General features: G+C 68.2%; 1 protein-coding gene across 6 annotated transcripts in view; it reads right to left on the minus strand.

The window, feature by feature from the left end:
• Positions 1 to 401: 401 nt before the first annotated feature.
• GPSM1 (G protein signaling modulator 1) overlaps positions 402 to 18239 on the minus strand; it is a 20570-nt gene continuing 2732 nt past the window's right edge. The window contains exons 3-13 of one of the 6 annotated variants that reach the window (XM_011369930.2): positions 17561 to 17703; positions 16921 to 17044; positions 16610 to 16725; positions 15701 to 15856; positions 14748 to 14856; positions 14161 to 14284; positions 9099 to 9169; positions 8199 to 8378; positions 3226 to 3382; positions 2673 to 2881; positions 402 to 1682 (exon numbers count right to left, since the gene is read on the minus strand). In XM_011369930.2, the coding sequence (XP_011368232.1) occupies positions 1476 to 1682; positions 2673 to 2881; positions 3226 to 3382; positions 8199 to 8378; positions 9099 to 9169; positions 14161 to 14284; positions 14748 to 14856; positions 15701 to 15856; positions 16610 to 16725; positions 16921 to 17044; positions 17561 to 17703 (1596 nt within the window). In that variant the 3' untranslated portion in view covers positions 402 to 1475. Of the gene's footprint in view, positions 1683 to 1704; positions 2239 to 2672; positions 2882 to 3225; positions 3383 to 8198; positions 8379 to 9098; positions 9170 to 14160; positions 14285 to 14747; positions 14857 to 15700; positions 15857 to 16609; positions 16726 to 16920; positions 17045 to 17560; positions 17704 to 18239 lie in introns of those variants that run through there. The other 5 variants (XM_011369931.2, XM_023536479.1, XM_023536480.1 and 2 more) reach the window with 5 other exon arrangements.

The following is an 18239-nucleotide window of genomic DNA, read 5'->3' on the forward strand; positions in this document are numbered from 1 at the left end:
TGGACGGCCGTGGGAGGTGACAGGGTGGGGAGGCCAAGGGGAGAGTGGCTCATCCCAGCAGCTCCTGCGTCCAGGTGTCAGAGCCTCCGCCCCGCTGGCTCCTGACTGACCCACCCTGAGGGGCACATGGGGTGAAGGCCAGGCTTGGGGGACACAGGCTCTGGCTGCAGCTCCTTGCTGGCTCTGCGTCCCTGGGGTACCCCTCAACCTGAGCTCCAGTCCCCTCACTGACAAACCCAGCAGGGCCCCCCGGCCCCAGATGTCTCCAGGACAACCTGTGTGGGCCCCAGAGCCCCAGGCCCTCTGCACTGGCCGGGCTTACTCATCCAGGTGAGCTCAGTCACCTGGGCCTCCCAAAGGACCCCCCCCCACCTCGCAGCACTGATCCCAACACAACAGCATTCACTTGGCAGACTTTATTTTTTTCCGGAAAAAAACAGAAAAACAGATGTACCTTCTGGGTTGGAAAGGACCCACAGACGACATGGCAAACGTGAGAGAGCAATAAATATGCGTGTACATTCAAGTACTCGGCTGAGCAGAAGCCTGTGCGCTGGCGTCTGAGCCCACGCCTCCGGACCGGCCCCGGGGTGTCCCCACACTGAGCCCCACCTGCCCACCCAGGGCTCCTAGGCTGTACCGAAGGGTGGGCCGAAGTAAGCCCCCCAGCTTTGCTGCCCCCACCTCCCCCACGGCCACAGGGCTGGCGTGGTCGGGAGCAGACTGGGCCACTGGCTAGTCCTGCTTGTTGCTGGGCTTCAGGGCTCAGTCGCTGCCTACCCCCATCCCGCCCCCCAGGACACTTGCCTCTTCAGCACTGCATGGGGCTGGGGGCTAAAGTGCCAGGGCCGGGGGCTCTGTGGGGACATCGGGCTCTAGGCTTTCTGTGACACCTTCCTGCTCCTCCCTCAGCCTGGGCAGGAGGGAGGGGGACCGTCTGGGGGGTGAGAAGCCGGGACTGGGGCGAGCATGTCTGCCGGGCCATCCGGGGACCAGCTCTGGGGGGACAGGGACGCCTGTGTCACTGGTGGCCCCCAGAGAACCTTTTGGGGTGTGGGGCAGGCAGCAGGGTTTTCACATTTGGCTGGGCAGGACGGAGTGGGCACGGGGCAGGGACAGGTCACGGAGGGTCTGGACAGCACCGGGGTCTGGGCCGACATGCTGCAGGCCCAGGCTGGGGCAGGGCAGGGCTGCAGTGAGCCGTGTACCATGTGGGGGCTGGCTCCGGGCAGGATAAGCCCCACCCCACATGGGCAGCCCTGGCCCGAGCCTGTCACCCTGGGCAGGGGGACACTGTGCGGGTGGCAGGCCAACATCCAGCTCAGTGGGAAGGGCGGGGGGCTCAGAGCCTGCCCTCAGCCACGGCCCTGGGAGGATTCGGCTTCTGGGGGGCTGTGGGTGTCCTGGACTGTTGTGAGTCCCCCCACTGTGTCCAGGAGTGGGGGCGGGGCAGGCCCGGCCATGGGGGCGAGGCCTTAGCTGGTGCCCGGCTGGCACTGTTGCCGGGGCTCCGGGGGCCCGCCCACGTCCTGCTCGGGGCTCCCGGCGAGGTCCACCCGCTGCTCGTCCATCCGCTTGGCCTGCACCCTCTGGATGAGGCTGAAGAAGTCCTCGTCCGGCACGGTGGGGCCGCGGGGCACGCCGTCGGGGGGTGGGCAGCGCTGGTCGTCGATTCTGGAGGACTGGGCAGACACGGACAGCCGGTCGGCAGCCTCGCCCTCCCAGCACCTGGGCCCCATGGCCAGTGGCCCTGCAGACAAGCCCGAGGCAGGGGCGGCTGTCCAGCAGCAGTGCCAGCTCAGGAGTGTGGGCCAGGCCTCCTCGGGCCTCCTGGGATCTGTGGGGCACCAGCTCCGGGGGCAGCACTGGGAGCCCGGCCCCGAGCAGCCCGCCCGGGAGAGCGGGTAGCCGCTGAGCACGGGACGAGCCGGGCTGGGGGACGGAGCTGTGGGCACGCCCTCCCAGGCCTGCCCAGGTCCCCCGCCAGTGATGTGGTCACGAGCCCCTGGGATGGGCAGAGGCCCCCAGGACGCCTGCCGCGTCAGGGGCCGGGGCTGGCGGGCAGCGGGGCCGGTGGCCGGCGGTGTTGGGGCTCCTCCGCAGGCTCTGGAGCAGGAGGGCGGGGAGCAGGCGCAGCTGCCGGAGCCTGCGTGCATGGGCTCGGGGGGCTCGGGACGGCTCGGCAGGGGCCGGGTTTGAGGCTTCTCGGGCTCCCCCGGGGCTGGGCCTTCCTCTCCTCTGTGGGGACGAACGTCACGTCTGCCAATCCCTGGCTTCTGCAGGGTGGCCATGCTGCTGCCCCCCCCACTGGGGCTTGCTGGACCCCGAAACCACGCCTGCACTTCCGCCTGGCTAGACGCCCCGCTCTCCCCACTCTGAGGGTGCTGTCTGGCCCCTGGCTCTCCCAGTCCAGAGGTGGGAGGCTGGAGGGACCCCCGAGGTTGGGGCCTTGGAGGCCTGGTCCTGAGAACAGCTGACCTGAGAACGTCCTGGGTGGCCTTTTCAGGGTCCCAGGAAGAAGGCCCCAGGTCTGACCACCCATGGGTGCTCAGTGACACCTGCGGAGCCGGCTGGCCGTTCCTCTGCCCCCCACTCAGGAACTGGCCAGGAGCCTCCACTACAGAAGGCGGGGGCGGGCCGGGGTCCAGGCGCCCACCCTCCCTGCGGCCTACCTGGCACTTAATGAGCATGTTGAAGAACTCGTCCCCTGGCTCCTGGGGGTCCCCGTCACCACGCAGGCGGCCCAGGTTGTTGTGGGTGATGCGCAGCCCCGGCAGGCTGCCCACGCTGGCCCGCTGGTCATCCAGCCGGCGGCTCTGGGAGCTGGCAATGAGGTCGAAGAGGTCCTCGGTCTGCGGCGAGGCGGTCAGCGAAGGCTGGGCTGTGGGGGACAGCGGTGAGCCCGGGGAGGGCGCCCCCGTGGCCCCCCCCCAGCCGTCAAGGGCTCCCAGCTGTCCCTGCCCGCCCCCGCCCGCCCCCCAGGAGGTGATGGGAGCAGAGCCTGCCCTCCCACGCCCACCCCGAGGCTGATGAGCCTGACACCGCGTTCCGGAGGGCGGGCAAGATGATGACACGTTCCCCAGGATGCGGCTCTGGGCGAGGCGGGGGCGAAGAGCTCGTGGTGACAGGGGGCACTTTGCAGCTGGTGCCCACCGCCCTCAGGAGCAGGGGCTCCGGGGGCCCCACTCCCCTCGAGGCCTACGGGAGCCTGGCGGGGGCGCTCACCGATCCTCTGCTCCAGGGCGGGGGCCGCGGTAGCCTCGGCTGCCCCGGGCTGACCCTCTTCCAGGGGACAGCGCTGGTCGTCCATGCGGCTGCCCTGGAACTTGCTCAGCAGGTCGAAGAAGCACTCCTCGTCGGACGACAGGGCCCGAGGGAGGCTCTGGGGAGGAGGGCCCACAGCGCTGACCACAGAGCCAGCCACTGCCCTCTCAGACCCCAGACGTGACCAAGGGGGCCGCTCAGCCCGGGCCAAGGTCACGACCCTCATCCACCGACTTTCCCGCTTCCGCTAGCCACCCTGCCCCAAACCTGCGCCCCCGCCTGCCCTTCCCCCTCCTCCCAGCACCACCCCCACCTGGCCCCCTCATTCTCTCAGACATGCCGCTGCCCACACGCTGCCCCCCAACCCCACCTGCACAGCCCAGTTCACAGGTCACCACTACCTGCCGGCAGTGGGGGTCCCTGCCCCCGGGGCCTCCCCTCCCTCTGTCAGCCTCCGCAGTGAGCCCCACCTGTGCCTGTGCACCTCCCCAGTGCCGCTGACCGACAAACGAGTGAGCAAAAAGGGAGCGAGCAAACCAGCAACTCGACCCCTGGCAGGCAGGGCACTTTGCCGGCCGTTGTGCATACTCGCAGTGGTCAGTGCCAGGTCATATCACCAGAGACAAGGCGCCCAAGTTGGGGGAGGTGAGGGCTCCCATGGTCCACCACAGTCCCACCTCTGGTGGGGTCTGGGCAAAATTTTCCTAAGGTCCTGGACTGGTGGACAGGCGCAGAGGACAGCGGATATGGGGAAGTCAGGACCCTGGGTGTGGGCTACTCAGGCCACAGAGGAAGTGCTAATATCCACTCGCCCCTCCCCCGGTATGCTGGCCGAGAGGCGAGCCTGGAGGCCCAGGGTCTGCTCTGGGCGGCTGAGCATGGCAGGTGGGCGGCTGGGCATTGCAGATGGCTGACCCTAGAGGGACCTGCTGGGCCTGGGGAAGTCCCACTGGTGGGATCAGGCGGGAAGGGTGGGAGGTCCTTGGAGGGGCCACAGTCTGTAGGGCAGGGAGAGTGCTGGGGTGTGACGTGAGACCAGGTCATCAGACTTGGCTGAGTGCCAATTGGCAGGGTGACCTTGGCAAGCCCACCCCCACGCTGGGCCTCCGTTTATGCATCCACACGAGGGGCAGCTGGAGGGCGGGCTCTGTCGGGCCGCCCCAGAGGGCAGGGCCAGAGTGGGCCGACACCCCTGCCCTGGTCCAGGGACCTGAGGGCTGACAGGTGGATGCTCTGGCTACGAACTGGTGCCCCATCCACTGCCCCTCAGAAACCAGGCCCCCTGCCCAGACCCGGCCCATGCACCTCTTAGCCCCCTCGGGGCCTGCTCAGAGCTGGGCTCACAGACCACAGCAGCAAAGGTGTCACCCATTGGGTGCCAGTGCCGCCCGACGTGTATGACTCCTGAGCTCGAGATACCCCATCGCCAGCCTCTTTCAGAGGGGGCCAGGGCACGGAGCCAGCACAGCCTTCCAAGGTCAAAGTAGCAAGGGGCTGCTGAGACCCCACCCCCACCCCGGAGCGGACCAGCCTGGCCTCCCGGAGCACGCAGGGGGCTGTGGGCAGCTGGTCCCGCTGTCCTGTGCTGTAGGCCATGCTGGCAGGTGGCAGCCTGGAGGACAGAGACCCTTCCCCCTTCCAGGGCTCCGGGCGCTTGGGTTCCTCTCCCTGCCCCTACCCACAGGGCAGGCCCAGAGTCAAGGCTCGGGGGAGTTCAAGAACCTCCTTCAATGCTCTGCTCTCCTGCAACCCGCCTCCCCCCCAGCCCCACAGAGCCTGGAGGGGAGCGACAGCTGCTCAGAGGGGCCCAGAGGGGCCCAGAGGGCCCAGGGCCTCGTCAGAGACGGCGGGGCCTCCCAGGTGGGCTCCAGGCCAGGCAAATGGGGCCAGGCCCTTCCCGTGACAAAGGTGACCCCGACACTCCTCCAGCCTCCCCTGGGCTGAACTCGGGGCTCAAGGGACACACCTAAAGGAAAGCGGGGTTTGTCCCGAGGCCTCTCACAGGCGCATCAGCACTGTGGCTGGGGCTGGGCGGAGGGCCCCCCACTGCTGTGCAGAGAGGCCCCTGAGGCCGGAGCCAGAGCCCATCTCCAGCCGAGGCTGGGGCTGGCAGCCCTGCTCCTCGGGCCTGAGCCACCCGAGGGGAGCCGACCCTGGCCTCGTGGGGTGCAGGGGCCACAGGTGCACACGGCAAGGCTCTGGAAAGTTCCAAGGCCCTGCACCCTTACCCCCGACACCCTCCAGGCCCCAGCAAGACACCCCCGAGCCCCAATCTCTCCTCTGCCCCAAACCCAGGCTTCATCTTCCATCTGGAGGTCTCAGAGGGCCTCCTCAGGCCTCACCCTCCCACACACTCCCCACCCCCAGGCCAGCTCCTCAGAACTGTGTCCACCATGGGCCTGGGGCTGCCCAGGACCGAGGGCAGGGGCCACGCAGAACACGTTCGAACTCAGAACTCACCCCACACAGGGCCCTGGACAAACCTCTCCGTCCCCACCCCTGGGGTAGCTGCACGCCCCCCAGGAGAAGAGCTCTGCCTGAGTCCAGCCTTGCATGGGCCCAGGTGCTCCCCGAGCCTCCCTCTGTGCTGGGAGCCCCACACTCACGCCGGATCCGCAGCTCCTACAGCAGCAGCCTCCAGGGGCTGGCCGGGATGCTCGGCCACGTGGACCCCAGGCGGGATGCCAAGGTGCCTGTGCCACCACCCTGCCCGTGGCGCCCAGTGCCACCCCGCTGCTGAGACCAACAGGGCCCCCGCGAGCTGGCTTCTTAAATAGGACCGGATTGAGGGCCCCTCCCCATCCCCACCCACCCGCACTCCATCACTCACACACGCACACACTCACTCACAGACACACACACAGACACACGCGCACAGCGCACTCCGTAAACATCAGAGCTGGGTTTCCTGAGCGCGCTCCGTGCTGCTGGCTCGGGGCCGGCGGCTGTCACGCCGAGGGCCAAGGGGGATGGGAACCTGTGTGGCGTGAGCTTCCCACTCTGACACCAGGCCCCCGGCTTCCTTCTCCGGGCCGTGGGAGGCCCCCTCTCCTCAGCCCGATTCTGATTCCGAGCCTCCCCCGCTGAGCCGGGGCTGCCGCAGCTTGGTGGGAGCTGGAGAGAGGAGCCTTCCCATGCTGGGCCTGGCGCCCTCAGCACCCCGCACGGCCCCCTCCCCACGCAGCGGCCCCTGGCCTCTGCCCAGCCCCAGGCCCAGGCCCAGGCCCCGTGGCCGCAGGGCCCTCCGCGGCCTCACGCCGCCTGCCTCAGTGTCCCTCTCCTGCTCTGGAGGCCCGTGCAGCCCCGGCTCTAGCCGGCTCAGGAAGCGCCCCAGCCTCTCATACCATGACCGGCCCTGGGGGAGCGGCTGTGAGCCCCGGCAGGAGAGGTGAGGGCAGGATGGGGGACCCCTGAACGTCCCTCTCAGGGCCCTCTCTGTCCTGCTCCCTCCGCACAAGCTCGAGCTCTGGGGAGGGGGCCCCCGCCCGCAGCCCAGGCCCGGCCCCCCGAGGCTGCCTCCTGCCGGGCAGCAGGGCCCGCCACTGCGGTCAGCACTCGGCCGGAGGGCTTCCTCCAGGGGCACTGGCACGGCCCGAAGCCCCACCATGCTCTCCACAGGGGCCGGCTGCGGGGGCCAGAGGGTGACCCTAGCTCCACTGTCTAGCTGGAGGCCTTCGGCCAGCTTCTTTGCCACCTGTGCCTCGGTTTCCCCTCTTGGGGCTGCACCGCACGTGAAAAGCCTGAGTGTCGGCTGCTGTCTCCGTCCGGAGGAGGTGCCCGGGATAGCAGCCAGAGGGGCTTGGCCGGGCGACACTCCACACGGGGTCAGCCCAGCCGGCACGGGGAGAGCTCTGAGACCCCCAGGACGGGAGGAGGGGTGCACAGTTTTGTCCTGGTGGCCTTTTCAGGGAAACTTCGCAAACGGCCATCGTGGGGGAGGCCGGTGTAGTTAGGGGTGCAGGGACTCCAAAACACAAGCTGCTCCGCTCTCCCCGCCGTGGGCCTGGGTGGCTGGGGTCCAGTCTCTACCCCCTGCCTCACTCAGCCTTTCACAGAATGAAAAATGGTGGGTGCAGCCGGCACTGTCACCTGCTAAATGCGGTCCCTGGGCGGAGAAGCTGGGGCCGCCAGGGCCCTGGGCACGGCCAGGCTCCACCCACCACTGCCCCACCCCGCAAGGCCCTTCCTGCTAGGCAGCTCCCCAGCGTCCGGCACGGGCGGCGGGGAGCGGGGGGCTTTCCCCGCCAGGCCCCTTCTGGCTGGGCTCACCCTGAGAACCCGCATGGCCTGACTGTGGCCCTCTCCCCATGGGACCCCCTCTGGTGCCTCCTCCCTCCTCCCCACCAGGTGGGCAGCACGGGGTCAAATGGGATTAGCAGAGACCCCCGGCTTGTGGGGAAGAGGGCATGTGGGGAAGGGTCCCGCGTGACTGAGCCCTCGGAGGGGAGGTTTTTAGACTGATTCATGGATGCTGGGGCCAAGTGTTCTGCACGCTGGCTCCAGGCTGACCTCTGACCCCCGACCAGCTCCCACGAGCCTAGAAAGGCCAGCCCAGGCTGCTGGGCACAGTGGGACACCCGCCAGGTAGTAAGAGGCCTGGCCCCTGTCCTCCATTTGTCCATCCACCTAACCACCAGTCCATCGGTCCCCCATCCATCGGTCCGCCCAGCCCCCATCCGTTAGTCTACCTCTGTATGCTGACCTGTCCGAGGACAGGGCCTGTGGCCTGGCCCAGGGACCCGAGCTGCTACCACCTGAGCTGTCCGATCAGCTGACAATCACACACTGTGCCTGCACTGGGTGTCCTGGACTGCCCGCAGGCCCGGTGCCCACCGGGTCCTGGGCACAGCCAGGGCCGTGACCTCTGCCTCCTGGAGTGGTCTCCCAGGTCCCTCCCAGGGCTCCCCGTCGCAGCTCAAGGGTCAGTGGCCCACCATGCGAGGCACCTGCACCCGGACGTCTGCGCTGTCCAGCGGGGAGTGGCTGCCCTCCCGGGGCCTTCTCTCAGCGGTGTCCGGCCCTTCCTGGCCCTTCCTGCTCCTCACTGGGGCGGGGAGCAAGTCCCTGCCCTGCCCCCGCCAGTGCCCAGAGTGATGGCTGTCTCCATTCTGCTCCTGGGAACAGGGAGGAAGGCCAGGCGTGGGTGGGGGCCACCCACAGTTCCACACCGATGCTCCCCATCCCAGGGCCCTGAGCGGGGCCGGGCAGGTACAGTCACCCCCATTTCACAGACACACATTGACACTCTGGCCCGGGGGAGGAGGAAGAGAGGGCCAGCCAAGGCCCCAGGGCCTGGGGGCAGGGGGAGGCAGGGCGGGTGCCGGAGGAGCTCCAGTTGGGCATCTGACCCCACAAATGTCGACCTTCCCACACTCAGCAACGCGTGGCTGTGGGTGACCAGGCCCCCAGTCTCCACTGTAGCAGCCGGAGGCCTGGTGGGATTAGGCCATAGCCCCAGGGCATGCGGCACCCCTGGCAGGTAGAGTGGGCCCAGGGCAGAGTCTGAGTAGGAAGGAGCAGCTAGGAGGAGGGGCCGGCGAGGACACTGGGGTCATGGCTGGGCAGGGACACAGGAGTCTGCAATGTGTAATGACTGTGGCTTGTCCCCGGGGGGACATGGCCGGCAGGACCCCGAAGCGAGTGGGAGGGAGCAGGCACTGGTGCTCCAAGGCCTCTCGGGGGCCCCTCTGCAGGCAGAGGGCACATCTGTCTCTCATGGCAGGGGACGTGCCGTGGACGGGAACGCTGGCAGCTCAGCCAACACTGTGGCCGCTTTGTTAGCCACGCCGCTGAGGTCCCCCGAGCCCCTGGCCGCCTGCCCCGCCCCCACTCACCTGCTCCAGCGGGAGCCTCAGCAGGTCCCAGGTCTCTGCGCTCAGCCGCTGCGTCCTCTTGGGCCTGGCCCCTGGAATTCAGCAGCTTGGTCAGCTGGCGCCGACTCCTGGCCTCCAGGTCGGCTGGCATAGCCCGGGGCCCTCTGGGGTGCCGAGGGCCATCAACCAGCCTGCCCCCGGGGGGCCAAGATGGGCGTCTCCCCCCTACGTGGAGCAATCTCAGTGTGCCCCGGATCTGCATGTCCTGACTGGACGGGTGGTCAGGCATCGAAATGGGATGGACCCACCAGGGGCCTACGGGGTCTGGCTTTGGCGTCTGCCCCCCCATAAGGTCCAGCTTCCAAGTCCTAGACCCAGCTCTTCCTGCCCACTCATGAAGCCCAGCTGCGCGGTGGGTGGCGTGGCAGCTTGACCCAGACCCCCTCCCACACGGCCTGCCCTCGGCATGGCTCCCTGACCCAGACCTGGGCCCATACTCCCTGCCCTGGGCACAGTCCCCAGAGGGAGGGCGGTGGTCAGTCATTCAGACCAGCCCAAACCCAGTGTCCGGGGCCCCACGAGGACTGGGCAGGTGGGAAGAGATGGCATGGGCAGCCGTGCCTTCTCCCTGTCTGGCCTCCTGCCCCCTGCTCTCCAGAAGCCGAGAAGTGAGACGGCCTCGGGTGGGGATGCAGTGTCCTTTGGACTGGTCCGTGGCTGCTGTCACGGAGCCCAGGGTGGGGGCAGTCGCAGCGGCCTGACCAGGAGGCAGCGGCCAGCCCTGGAAGTGCTCAGGTGGCCGTGTGGGTCCAGGACTTAGGGCCATTGCTGCCCTTCCCACCCCTCGCATGACCACCCTAGAGCAGGGCCCTGCCGCCGTGGCGTGGTGGTCGGCGCCCGGCCCGCCTCTGCCCCAGAGCGGACAGCCTGACTCCATGTCGTGAGGCTGAAAGTGACGAGGCAGAGTGGGGTCAGAGTCCCCTGCTGCCGCCCACCCCGTTAGGAAGAAACATCGGTCCATCTGCAAACCGCACAGCTTGGGGGCAGCGCCCACCCCCTCCCCCATGCAGTGATGGGCACGTCTCCGTCCCACGGCTGAGCGGCTGGTGGGACGTGTGGCCTCTGTCCAGGGCCCTCTACTCACCACAGCCAGCGGAGGCCCTGCTCCATCGCCGGCCAGGGCCTGGCTGCGGGCCTATCCCTGGGCTGCCCCCTGACACCCTAAGGCCTGACTCTGTTTCCCCACCTTGTCCGCTGGGCCCCCAGCCCCACACGGCTGCTCCTGCCCCGGTTGGCCCTCCAAGCAGAGGCTGAAACGCCCCTCTGACACACAGTGTCCGGCTCCTGGGCGGGTCCCCTCACGCCACCCCGACGAGGGCGGCAGGCCCCGTGGGCCCGGCTGAATGCGCCCTCTGTCTGGAGAAGGCAGAGGTCTTCCGCACCCTTGGCTGAGCTGCCTGACTGGGGCATTCAGGCCCCGGCACCACTGGCTCAATTCCCATCCCCCCACCAAGAGGGGAGGCTCTGCAGACTGCCCTGAGCCCCGCCCCAGACTGACCGGCCCCCTTGCCATTTCTGTCCCACCAGGCATCACGATGCCTTGTCCCAACCCACTGGGACCTGAGCCTCCTCTGTTTTCTGCCTCCCTGCCCCAGCCCTGCCCCCAAAGCCCTTTCTCCACGCGGGGCCAGCGATGCCGGTGGCATCTGGGTTAGATCTTGTTCCTCCGTGGACCCTGTAGGCACCCAGCGGCGTGTGGTGGGGGCTTACGCAAGGGCCCACGAGGTCCCGCCTGGCCCGGCTCTGCCCCTCAGCCCCAACCCCAACGCTCTTGCTGTCCCCGTGGGCCAGGCTCACGCCTGCCTGGGGCCTCTGCAGGGCAGGTTCCTCTGTCGGGGATGTCCCTCCACTTAGGCTCGTGGCTTGGTCCCTCCCCTCCTCCAAGTCTTTGCTCAAAAGTCACTGTTTGTGCCATATGTTGATGCCCAAACCCCAAGGGGGCAGTGTTAGGAGTTGGGGCCTCAGGAGGTGTCGAGGGTTGGCCGGGGCCATGAGGGTGGGCAGGCCCTGTGCCGAAATCAGTGCCCTTACGGGAAGGGACCAGGGAGCTCGCTCTCTTCCACCCACACCCCATGCACCCCGTCTGCTGGCCAGAAGGACTGCCCCAACCAGACCCCGCTGCCCAGACTCCCAGCCCCGACCCGGGACAGGCCGTGTCTCAGCCACCGGTCCACGGCGTTTGCTGTGCAGCCCGAGCTGACTGAGACGGTGGCCTCCAGGAGCCCGCCACGCCGCGAGTGTCTACGTCCTGCCTCTCTCACCGTCCCTAACCTGCCCCCCTACGTTCCTTTCCGCCAAAGCACTTGGGACACGTGATTTACCTGTTTGACACATGATTTGCTGCCGTCTTTGCCTGTTTTGGTCACTGATGTGCCCCTAGAGCTTGAGCATGGAGCACTTAGCACATAGTAGATGCTTAATAGGGAAGTGGAGTGAGTGACTGTTTACGAAGTGCCTGAGTGTGCGACCCTGTGTGTGGTTTCCCAAGCACTGACTCCTCCTGGCCGCGTCCAGCATAAGTCCTGGCCACCCTCCCAAGACTGTGGACACTGGGGCTCAGGGAGGGTGGCTGCCTGGCCAAGGTCACAGAGCCTCCAGGGGCAGAGCCAGGGGCAGGACACAGGGAGGCAGGGCTACAGGTGTGCACGCATGGGGCAGGGCTCACGGGAAGTCAGGCTGGCCCCAGGCTGAGCGGATAGCCGCTGCAGAAGGCACAGGCATAAGGGCAGAGGGGGCCCACTCCGGCCTGGTCTGTGTGCCCTCGGCGCCAGCACGGGAGTGGGCCGCCAGCCGTGTTCTGAGTACGCGGGTGGACAGGGACGCGTCCCCCTCAGGGGGCACGAGCTGTGCCCTTGTTCCTTCCAGGCGCTGTTCCCAGGGTGACCAGTGGGGACACTGAGGCACAGCTGGATGGAGTCACTTGGTCGGCTGGCCCGGACACGGCGGAGCCAGGGCCAGAGCCCACAGCCTGGGCTGCTGCTCGGACATTAGGACGTGCCCATCCCAACCCCTGCGGTGTCCGGCGGACTCCTGCTGCTCTGCTTGAGGACGCCCTGGGCAGGGACCAGTGGGCAAAGGAGCTGCCGAGCTATGCCAGCGGGGACTGGGGCAGTTTATGCCCTGTGGCACCGAGGACAGCCCAGGCCCGTTGGGGACAGGCAGGGGACATCCACCAGAGGGCAGGCCGGCAGCGCTGCAGGGGTCAGGGTTGGCTTCCTCCATTGGGAAGGGCAAGGTGGGGCACCCCAGGACACCCAAGAGGGCTGATCGCAGCCCAGGCACAGTAACAAGGAGTTCCCCCCAGACCCACTCTGGGGCCTCTAGCTGTACGAAGGGCCCTCCTTTATATCAAGACAGGAAAAGAGCCCCTGAGGCGGGGCCTCCAGCCAGCCAGCCACACCCGCCCAGACCACGCCCACGCCGCGCGGGTCACGCCCGGCCACGCCCCCAGCCGCCGCCGCTCCCTCCCTCCTGATCCTTCTGGACCCGCCCGGGGCCTCCTTCCTTTCCTAGGGCCGCTCCTCCACCCACTGAGCGTGGGTTAACGCCCCTCCCGGGTGCTCACCTGGCTCCCTTCACCCTCCCCCCAAACTGACAGGGTCTGGACATGCAGCTGTCCCATCCCACCCCGAAGGGGCAGTTTCCAGAAGGTGGGCACTCGGCTTCCGGAAACGGCCAGCCCACCACGCTGGCTTAGCGCGCATGAGCGAATGCGCGAATGAGTGAAGGGATGGATGGTGCTGCCCCTGCAGGAAGCCCGGCCCTGCCAGGCTCCCCTGGGCCGCCCACGCTCAGGGCATCCGCCTCGAGGCCTCCTCCGGCCCGGGCACACTGCGCGCACTGCGTCGGCAGCCACCCTCCCGGGAGGTCGGCCGAGCCCCAGCCCTGCCCTCTGCTGGTGGCCAACCAGCAGGCAGCCCCATGGGGAGGCTCCAGCGGGGCGTGGGGAGGACAGAAGCTGCCTTGTTCCTGCACAGCCCGCCGTTCACCACACGCCCCCCTTCCCTCAGCTCCGAGGAGGAGAATGGCGGGACACAGGGTCGGGCCGGCCCTGCCGGAGCCTGTCCAGATGCCGGGCCCTCCGCCGGGGGCCTGGAGGTGGCCTTCAAGGGCCCAAGCCGCCTGCCCTCCGAAACCCCGGCCCGGTTCTGGGCAGCCCAAGGGGCTTAGGAGCTGGGGCAGAGTGGGCACCCCTGGAACCATGGCCTGCAGGGGGCTGGGACCGGACTCTGAAAACTGGAGAAGCATGGCCGAGGCCGTGTGGGTGGGGAGGGGATGGCTAGCTCTCTGCCCTGCGCCCACCTGCAGCTGCCCCAGAAGCCAGCTCGGGGTGTCCCCCGCCCACAGACCCTGAATTTGTGAATCTGTTTGCTTTGCAAGGCACGCCCTGTCCTTGTGTGCACATTGCTGAACTTCATGGGCGACCCCAGCAGCGGGCTGAGGTTACTGTGGTGGGTGGACCGGCTCCCCACCCCTCCGCTGCCTCAGCCCCACCCTCTTCCCCCAGCCCCTCCCACTCTGGCCCAAAGGGAAGCTCTCCCCCAGACCCAGCCTCCAGCCCGAGTGGGCTGGGTGGCTAGGAAGGGCAGTGAGGGCCCTCTCCTCTTCTTGCCTGCTGGGGTGCCCCTGGGTGGTAAACCTGGGGGGCTCAGTGTGGCCACAGGCCCTTGCTGCTCCAGTGACCACAAAGAACCGGCCTGCATGCCGGTGTTTGGGCTACCCCCTTGCCCATGCTGCCCCCACCCTTCTAATCTCCCTGATCCCCGACCTGCCTCGAGAGACGGCCCTCTATCTGTGCCCCCGGCACCCTGGACACCCCGTCACTTCCCCCACCTCCTGGGGGGCCCCTTCTCTTCCTGGGCGGCTGTGTGGAGGAGAGCCCAGCTCCCTGCAACCCACACCACAGCCCCTGCATAAGCCAGTGCCCCAAGCCAAGGCGGCCCTCCTGTCACAGCCCTGCTCACCGAGGCTCTGCATCCCGACCGGGGCCACAGGATCCCCCACCCCCAGCCCGGGAACCCACCTTGGGCCTCGTAGCCGGCCAGGTCTGGCTTCTCTGCGGCGGCCGGGCTGGTCAGCCTGCCCAGTGCCAGCTGTAGCTGTGCCACGTTCATGCGGGCCGTGAGCTCCCCGTTGTGGTCTCCAATCTGAGTCCGGGCAGGGCCAGGTCAGAGGGCAGGCTGCTGGGAGGCCCTCCGTAGGCCTCAAGGGACCGGGCCTCACTGTGCCCCAAGGGAGTCTGGGCATCTACCCCGGGTGGGAGTGCCTCCTGCACCCCAGGCCACCCCCCCTCACACCGCAGGACGGCTTGGGGCCCCGGGCAGCCAGGTCTCGGGCAGCGTGGGGCTCTCCATCTGGTGCTGGGCCGTGAACCTCCCAGCCCGTGAAGCTTCCTGTCCACCCCTCAGGCTCCGTCTGGGCTCACCGGGTGGACCGGAGCTGGCCAAAGGGGTGGGCCTGGTGGGGCTTCCCCATGGAATGCTGGGGGCCAGGGCTGCACCCCGGCCTCTGCTCCAGGGACGTGGGGCTGGCCCTGCAGGCAGTCCCTCTGGAGTGGGCTGGGCAGCGCCTGCGGTTGGGGTTGGGGCGGGGGAGGAAGGCACAGCGCACCTCCTGGGAGATCTCCAAGTGCTTCTTGGCGAAGGTCAGGGCTTGTGCCGGGCTCCCCATGGACACGTAGGCGTTCCCCAGACTCCAGCATGCCCGGCCCTCACCCACTCTGTGGGGAGGGAAACTGAGTCACCATCTGCGCCCCCCTGGGCCTGACCACCAGGCCAGCCTTCCCAAGCCCCTAGTCTCCGGGGGTCCAGGCCCAACATGGTGGGAGGTGGACAGAGGAGGTGGGGGGGCCTGGCTGCCAGGGCTCCTGGCTGGCCTTGCTCGCCCCCTAGTGGCCGGTGAGGCACGGACCCCTTGCTTTCCTTCCATCTTTGGGGGCAGTGGTGACCCCAGCCCCTCGAGCCCTTAATTTTTAAATCGAGGAAAATACTGTCTGACAAGAGCTTAATCGTCCGCAGGGCACGATTCGGTGGCACCATGCACGTTCACAGCCTGTGACCATCGCCACAAGCTAGTTCCAAAACGTCTTCGTCTCCCCAAAGAGAAGGTGCGTGTCACCTGAAGCCTCCTGGCGGGGCGGCCTGATACGTGGCCCCTGCTCTCCGCAGCCTGTGGCTCTGCCTCCGGCCACTGCCCAGCCGGCCTCGCGTGTGTGGCTGCCTGTTTAGGAGTCCCCAGTCTGGCTGTCCCTCCACCGAGACTGACATTTACATAGGCTGAAGGGTCGATGGACTGGGCAACTTAAGTAAAACCTGCAAGCAGCTGTATCGAGGGGCACCGCGCGTGACTGGCCCAGCGTCACCCGGTCTCACCCAGTCCCACTTAGTGGGCGGCATGGCCCAGGGACAGAGGGAGGCCGAGGCCCAGGCAGGGCTGCCCTGCTTAGCGTCACTTGGTGGTCAGTGGCCGAGCAGGGCCTCGGACTCAGGCCTGGGCGGCTGTAATCGGCTTGCGCCAGGGCCTGCGGGTGGTGGGAGCCCCCAGCCGGGTCTGCCCCCGCACACCTGTCGGCCAGCTCCTGAGCGATGAGCAGGTGCCGCAGGTGGTACTCGGCCGCGCGCTCGTGGTCCTGCAGCAGCGTGTAGGTGTTGCCCAGGCTGTAGCAGGCCTGTGCCTCCACCGCCTGCTCCTTGAGCTGCCGTGACAGCTGCAGTGTCTTCCTGCGGAGAGGGGCCAGCCCCAGGACAGCTGCAGCACCAACACCCCACCCCCACCCCCGCCCCGGGGCAGGGTGCGGCCCACGCCCCTCCCCGGCCGAGGGGTAGCTGGCTGTGGGGGAAGCAGCCCACCTGCCCGGAGGTCCACCTGGGGTTTCTCGCATGGCCGAAGCACCCGCCTCTGCTGGAACCAGATGGACAGGGCCCCGCCAGGCTCTGCCTACTCCTGCCGGTCCCTCACCACCCTGGTGTCTGCCTCTCCATGGGGGGCCCGGGACAGCAACACCTGGCTCAGGGTCCTGACTGGCGTGTCAGGGCTCAGCCCAAAACCCAGTGCGAATGACCTGGTCTCTGCTCAGCGGCCACCGCTCCGCTACTCAGGCCAGAAGGCAGGTGGCCCAGAGGGCGTCCTGGCACAAGTCAGGGACCCCCCAGGAGCCAGAGGGGCCCTCACCTTTCCGAGTGCCTGTGGGAATAGTATCTCTGCACCCCACTGCCACTGTGAGGGGCAAAAACAGCTCTAGGGTCCCCCCAGTAACCGGCGCCGGGAGGCCCTCGGCCAAGGCCGGCTCTGTGCCTGGCACACAAGTGAGGGGCACTGTGCTCACCCCTGTCCCTGGCAGCCCCGGACTCCGGCTTTGTCAGTCTGCCCTCCCAGGGTGGCCCCTGGGGGGCTGGGAGGTCAGACTCTCCCCGACCTTGGGGTGGGTGCCTCCCGGGCCCACCTTCTCCCTGGCTGGGTGCCGGGGCACCTACTTGTAGTACTCGGCAGCCACGTCGAAGCGCCCCAGGAAGACGTGGGCATTCCCCAGGTTGCTGTAGGCCCTGCGCTCGGCCGCCTTGTCCCCAAACTCCTTAGCGATGGCCAGGCGCTGTGGACGCAGATCCCGCGGCCCAGTGGTCATGCAGCAGCTCTGCCACCCGACGTGGGTGGCAGGTGCTGCCTCCCTGCCCAGTGTGGCTGGCCCCACGTCCGCGTATCCGGGGGGAGCAGTCCCAGGACCCCCGCACCAAGCCCAGCCGAAGCAGGGGCTGAGCAGGCCGCCCCGCCCCCGCCGCCGACCCACCTCCTTGTGGAAGGCGGTGGCCTCCACGAAGCTCCCCAGCAGGTAGTGGGTGTTGCCCAGGTTGCCGCAGGCCCTGCCCTGGGCCGCCCGGTCGCCCAGCTCCTTCACCAGGGACAGGTTCCTCCTGGGGGCCGAGTCCGTCTGAGCCACAGCCCTCGGGTGCGATCCGGCCCCCCGCTGGGGAACACCGAGCAGGGGCCTCCGTGCCGCCCCTCCCAGGGCCCCTTCAGCTCCGGTGCCCGGTGGTGCTCTCTGAGCTCCGAGCCCGGGTCAGGGCTCCCCCTCTCCCCAGTCCTGGTTCCCAGGTGCAGCCTTGTTCTCCGGGGAGACCGCTGTCCCTCTCGGGGACTCGGCCCAATGTCCCGGCCCTTTTCCCAGCCGTGTTGTTTTTAAACGTGGCTCCGGCTGAGCATTTCCTCGCTTCTCTCCACTGCTGCGAGGGACCGTGACATGGGACACGCAGGGTTTCAGGGGGTCCCAGCAGACCCCGGGGGCGGGGAAGGATGGTGGCTTGGCTGTCTCTCCCGGGACCGCGGGCGGGCAGGGCTGGGGGTGGGCGCTCCTTGCCGGGGCTGCTGCCGGGTCCGGAGCGGCAGGCAGGGGCCCAGCGGCTCAGCGGCACGGGCTCGGGGCCACTCACTCATAGAACTCGGAGGCCCTGCGCAGAGTGTCACGCACGTCCGGGGGCAGGTGTCCGGGGTCCTGCGCAGCGTTCCAGGACAGCTGCTTGCCTTTGGCGTGGTACACGTTCCCCATGTTGTAGAGTGCCCGTGCCTCCCCGACCTGCGGGCGGCACCGAGGTTGGGGCGCCTCCAGCCAGACCCCCAGGAGCCCCCAGCCTTGGGCTGCTGGGTGGGGACGTCGCCCAGGGGCGTGCTTGCAAAGCCAGTGCGCCTGCTGCCTGGCCCACTGTCCTAGCTGGACCCGGGGTCCCAAAGGTGAGGACCTGGGTGGGACATGACTAGGTCCACCCAACGAGGTGGCCAGGTCCCGCTCTGAAGCCCAGGGACTCTGCCTCAGGGCCAGACGCCGTGATTTGGGGCGAGTCATGTCACCCCTCTAGCCTCAATTTCCTTGTCTGTGTAGGGGAGCAAGGACACCTATCTCACAGGGGTACAGGAGAGGTTGCAAAGCGGGACGGTCAGGTGTCTGGCAGAGGGCCGGACTGAGGCTGCTGTCCACGGCAGCTACTTCACTGACGTCTGCCTCTGCAGCCACGCTTCCTCCCAGGGCCGTGTCACCCGTCTCTCTCTGGGCCCCGGAAGGAGCGATGGGGTGCTGGCAGATTCGGGGGGAGGCCAATGAGGGGGGAACTGCCA

This window comes from Pteropus vampyrus, unplaced genomic scaffold, assembly GCF_000151845.1.
Source record: "Pteropus vampyrus isolate Shadow unplaced genomic scaffold, Pvam_2.0 Scaffold157, whole genome shotgun sequence".
Taxonomy (NCBI): domain Eukaryota; kingdom Metazoa; phylum Chordata; class Mammalia; order Chiroptera; family Pteropodidae; genus Pteropus; species Pteropus vampyrus.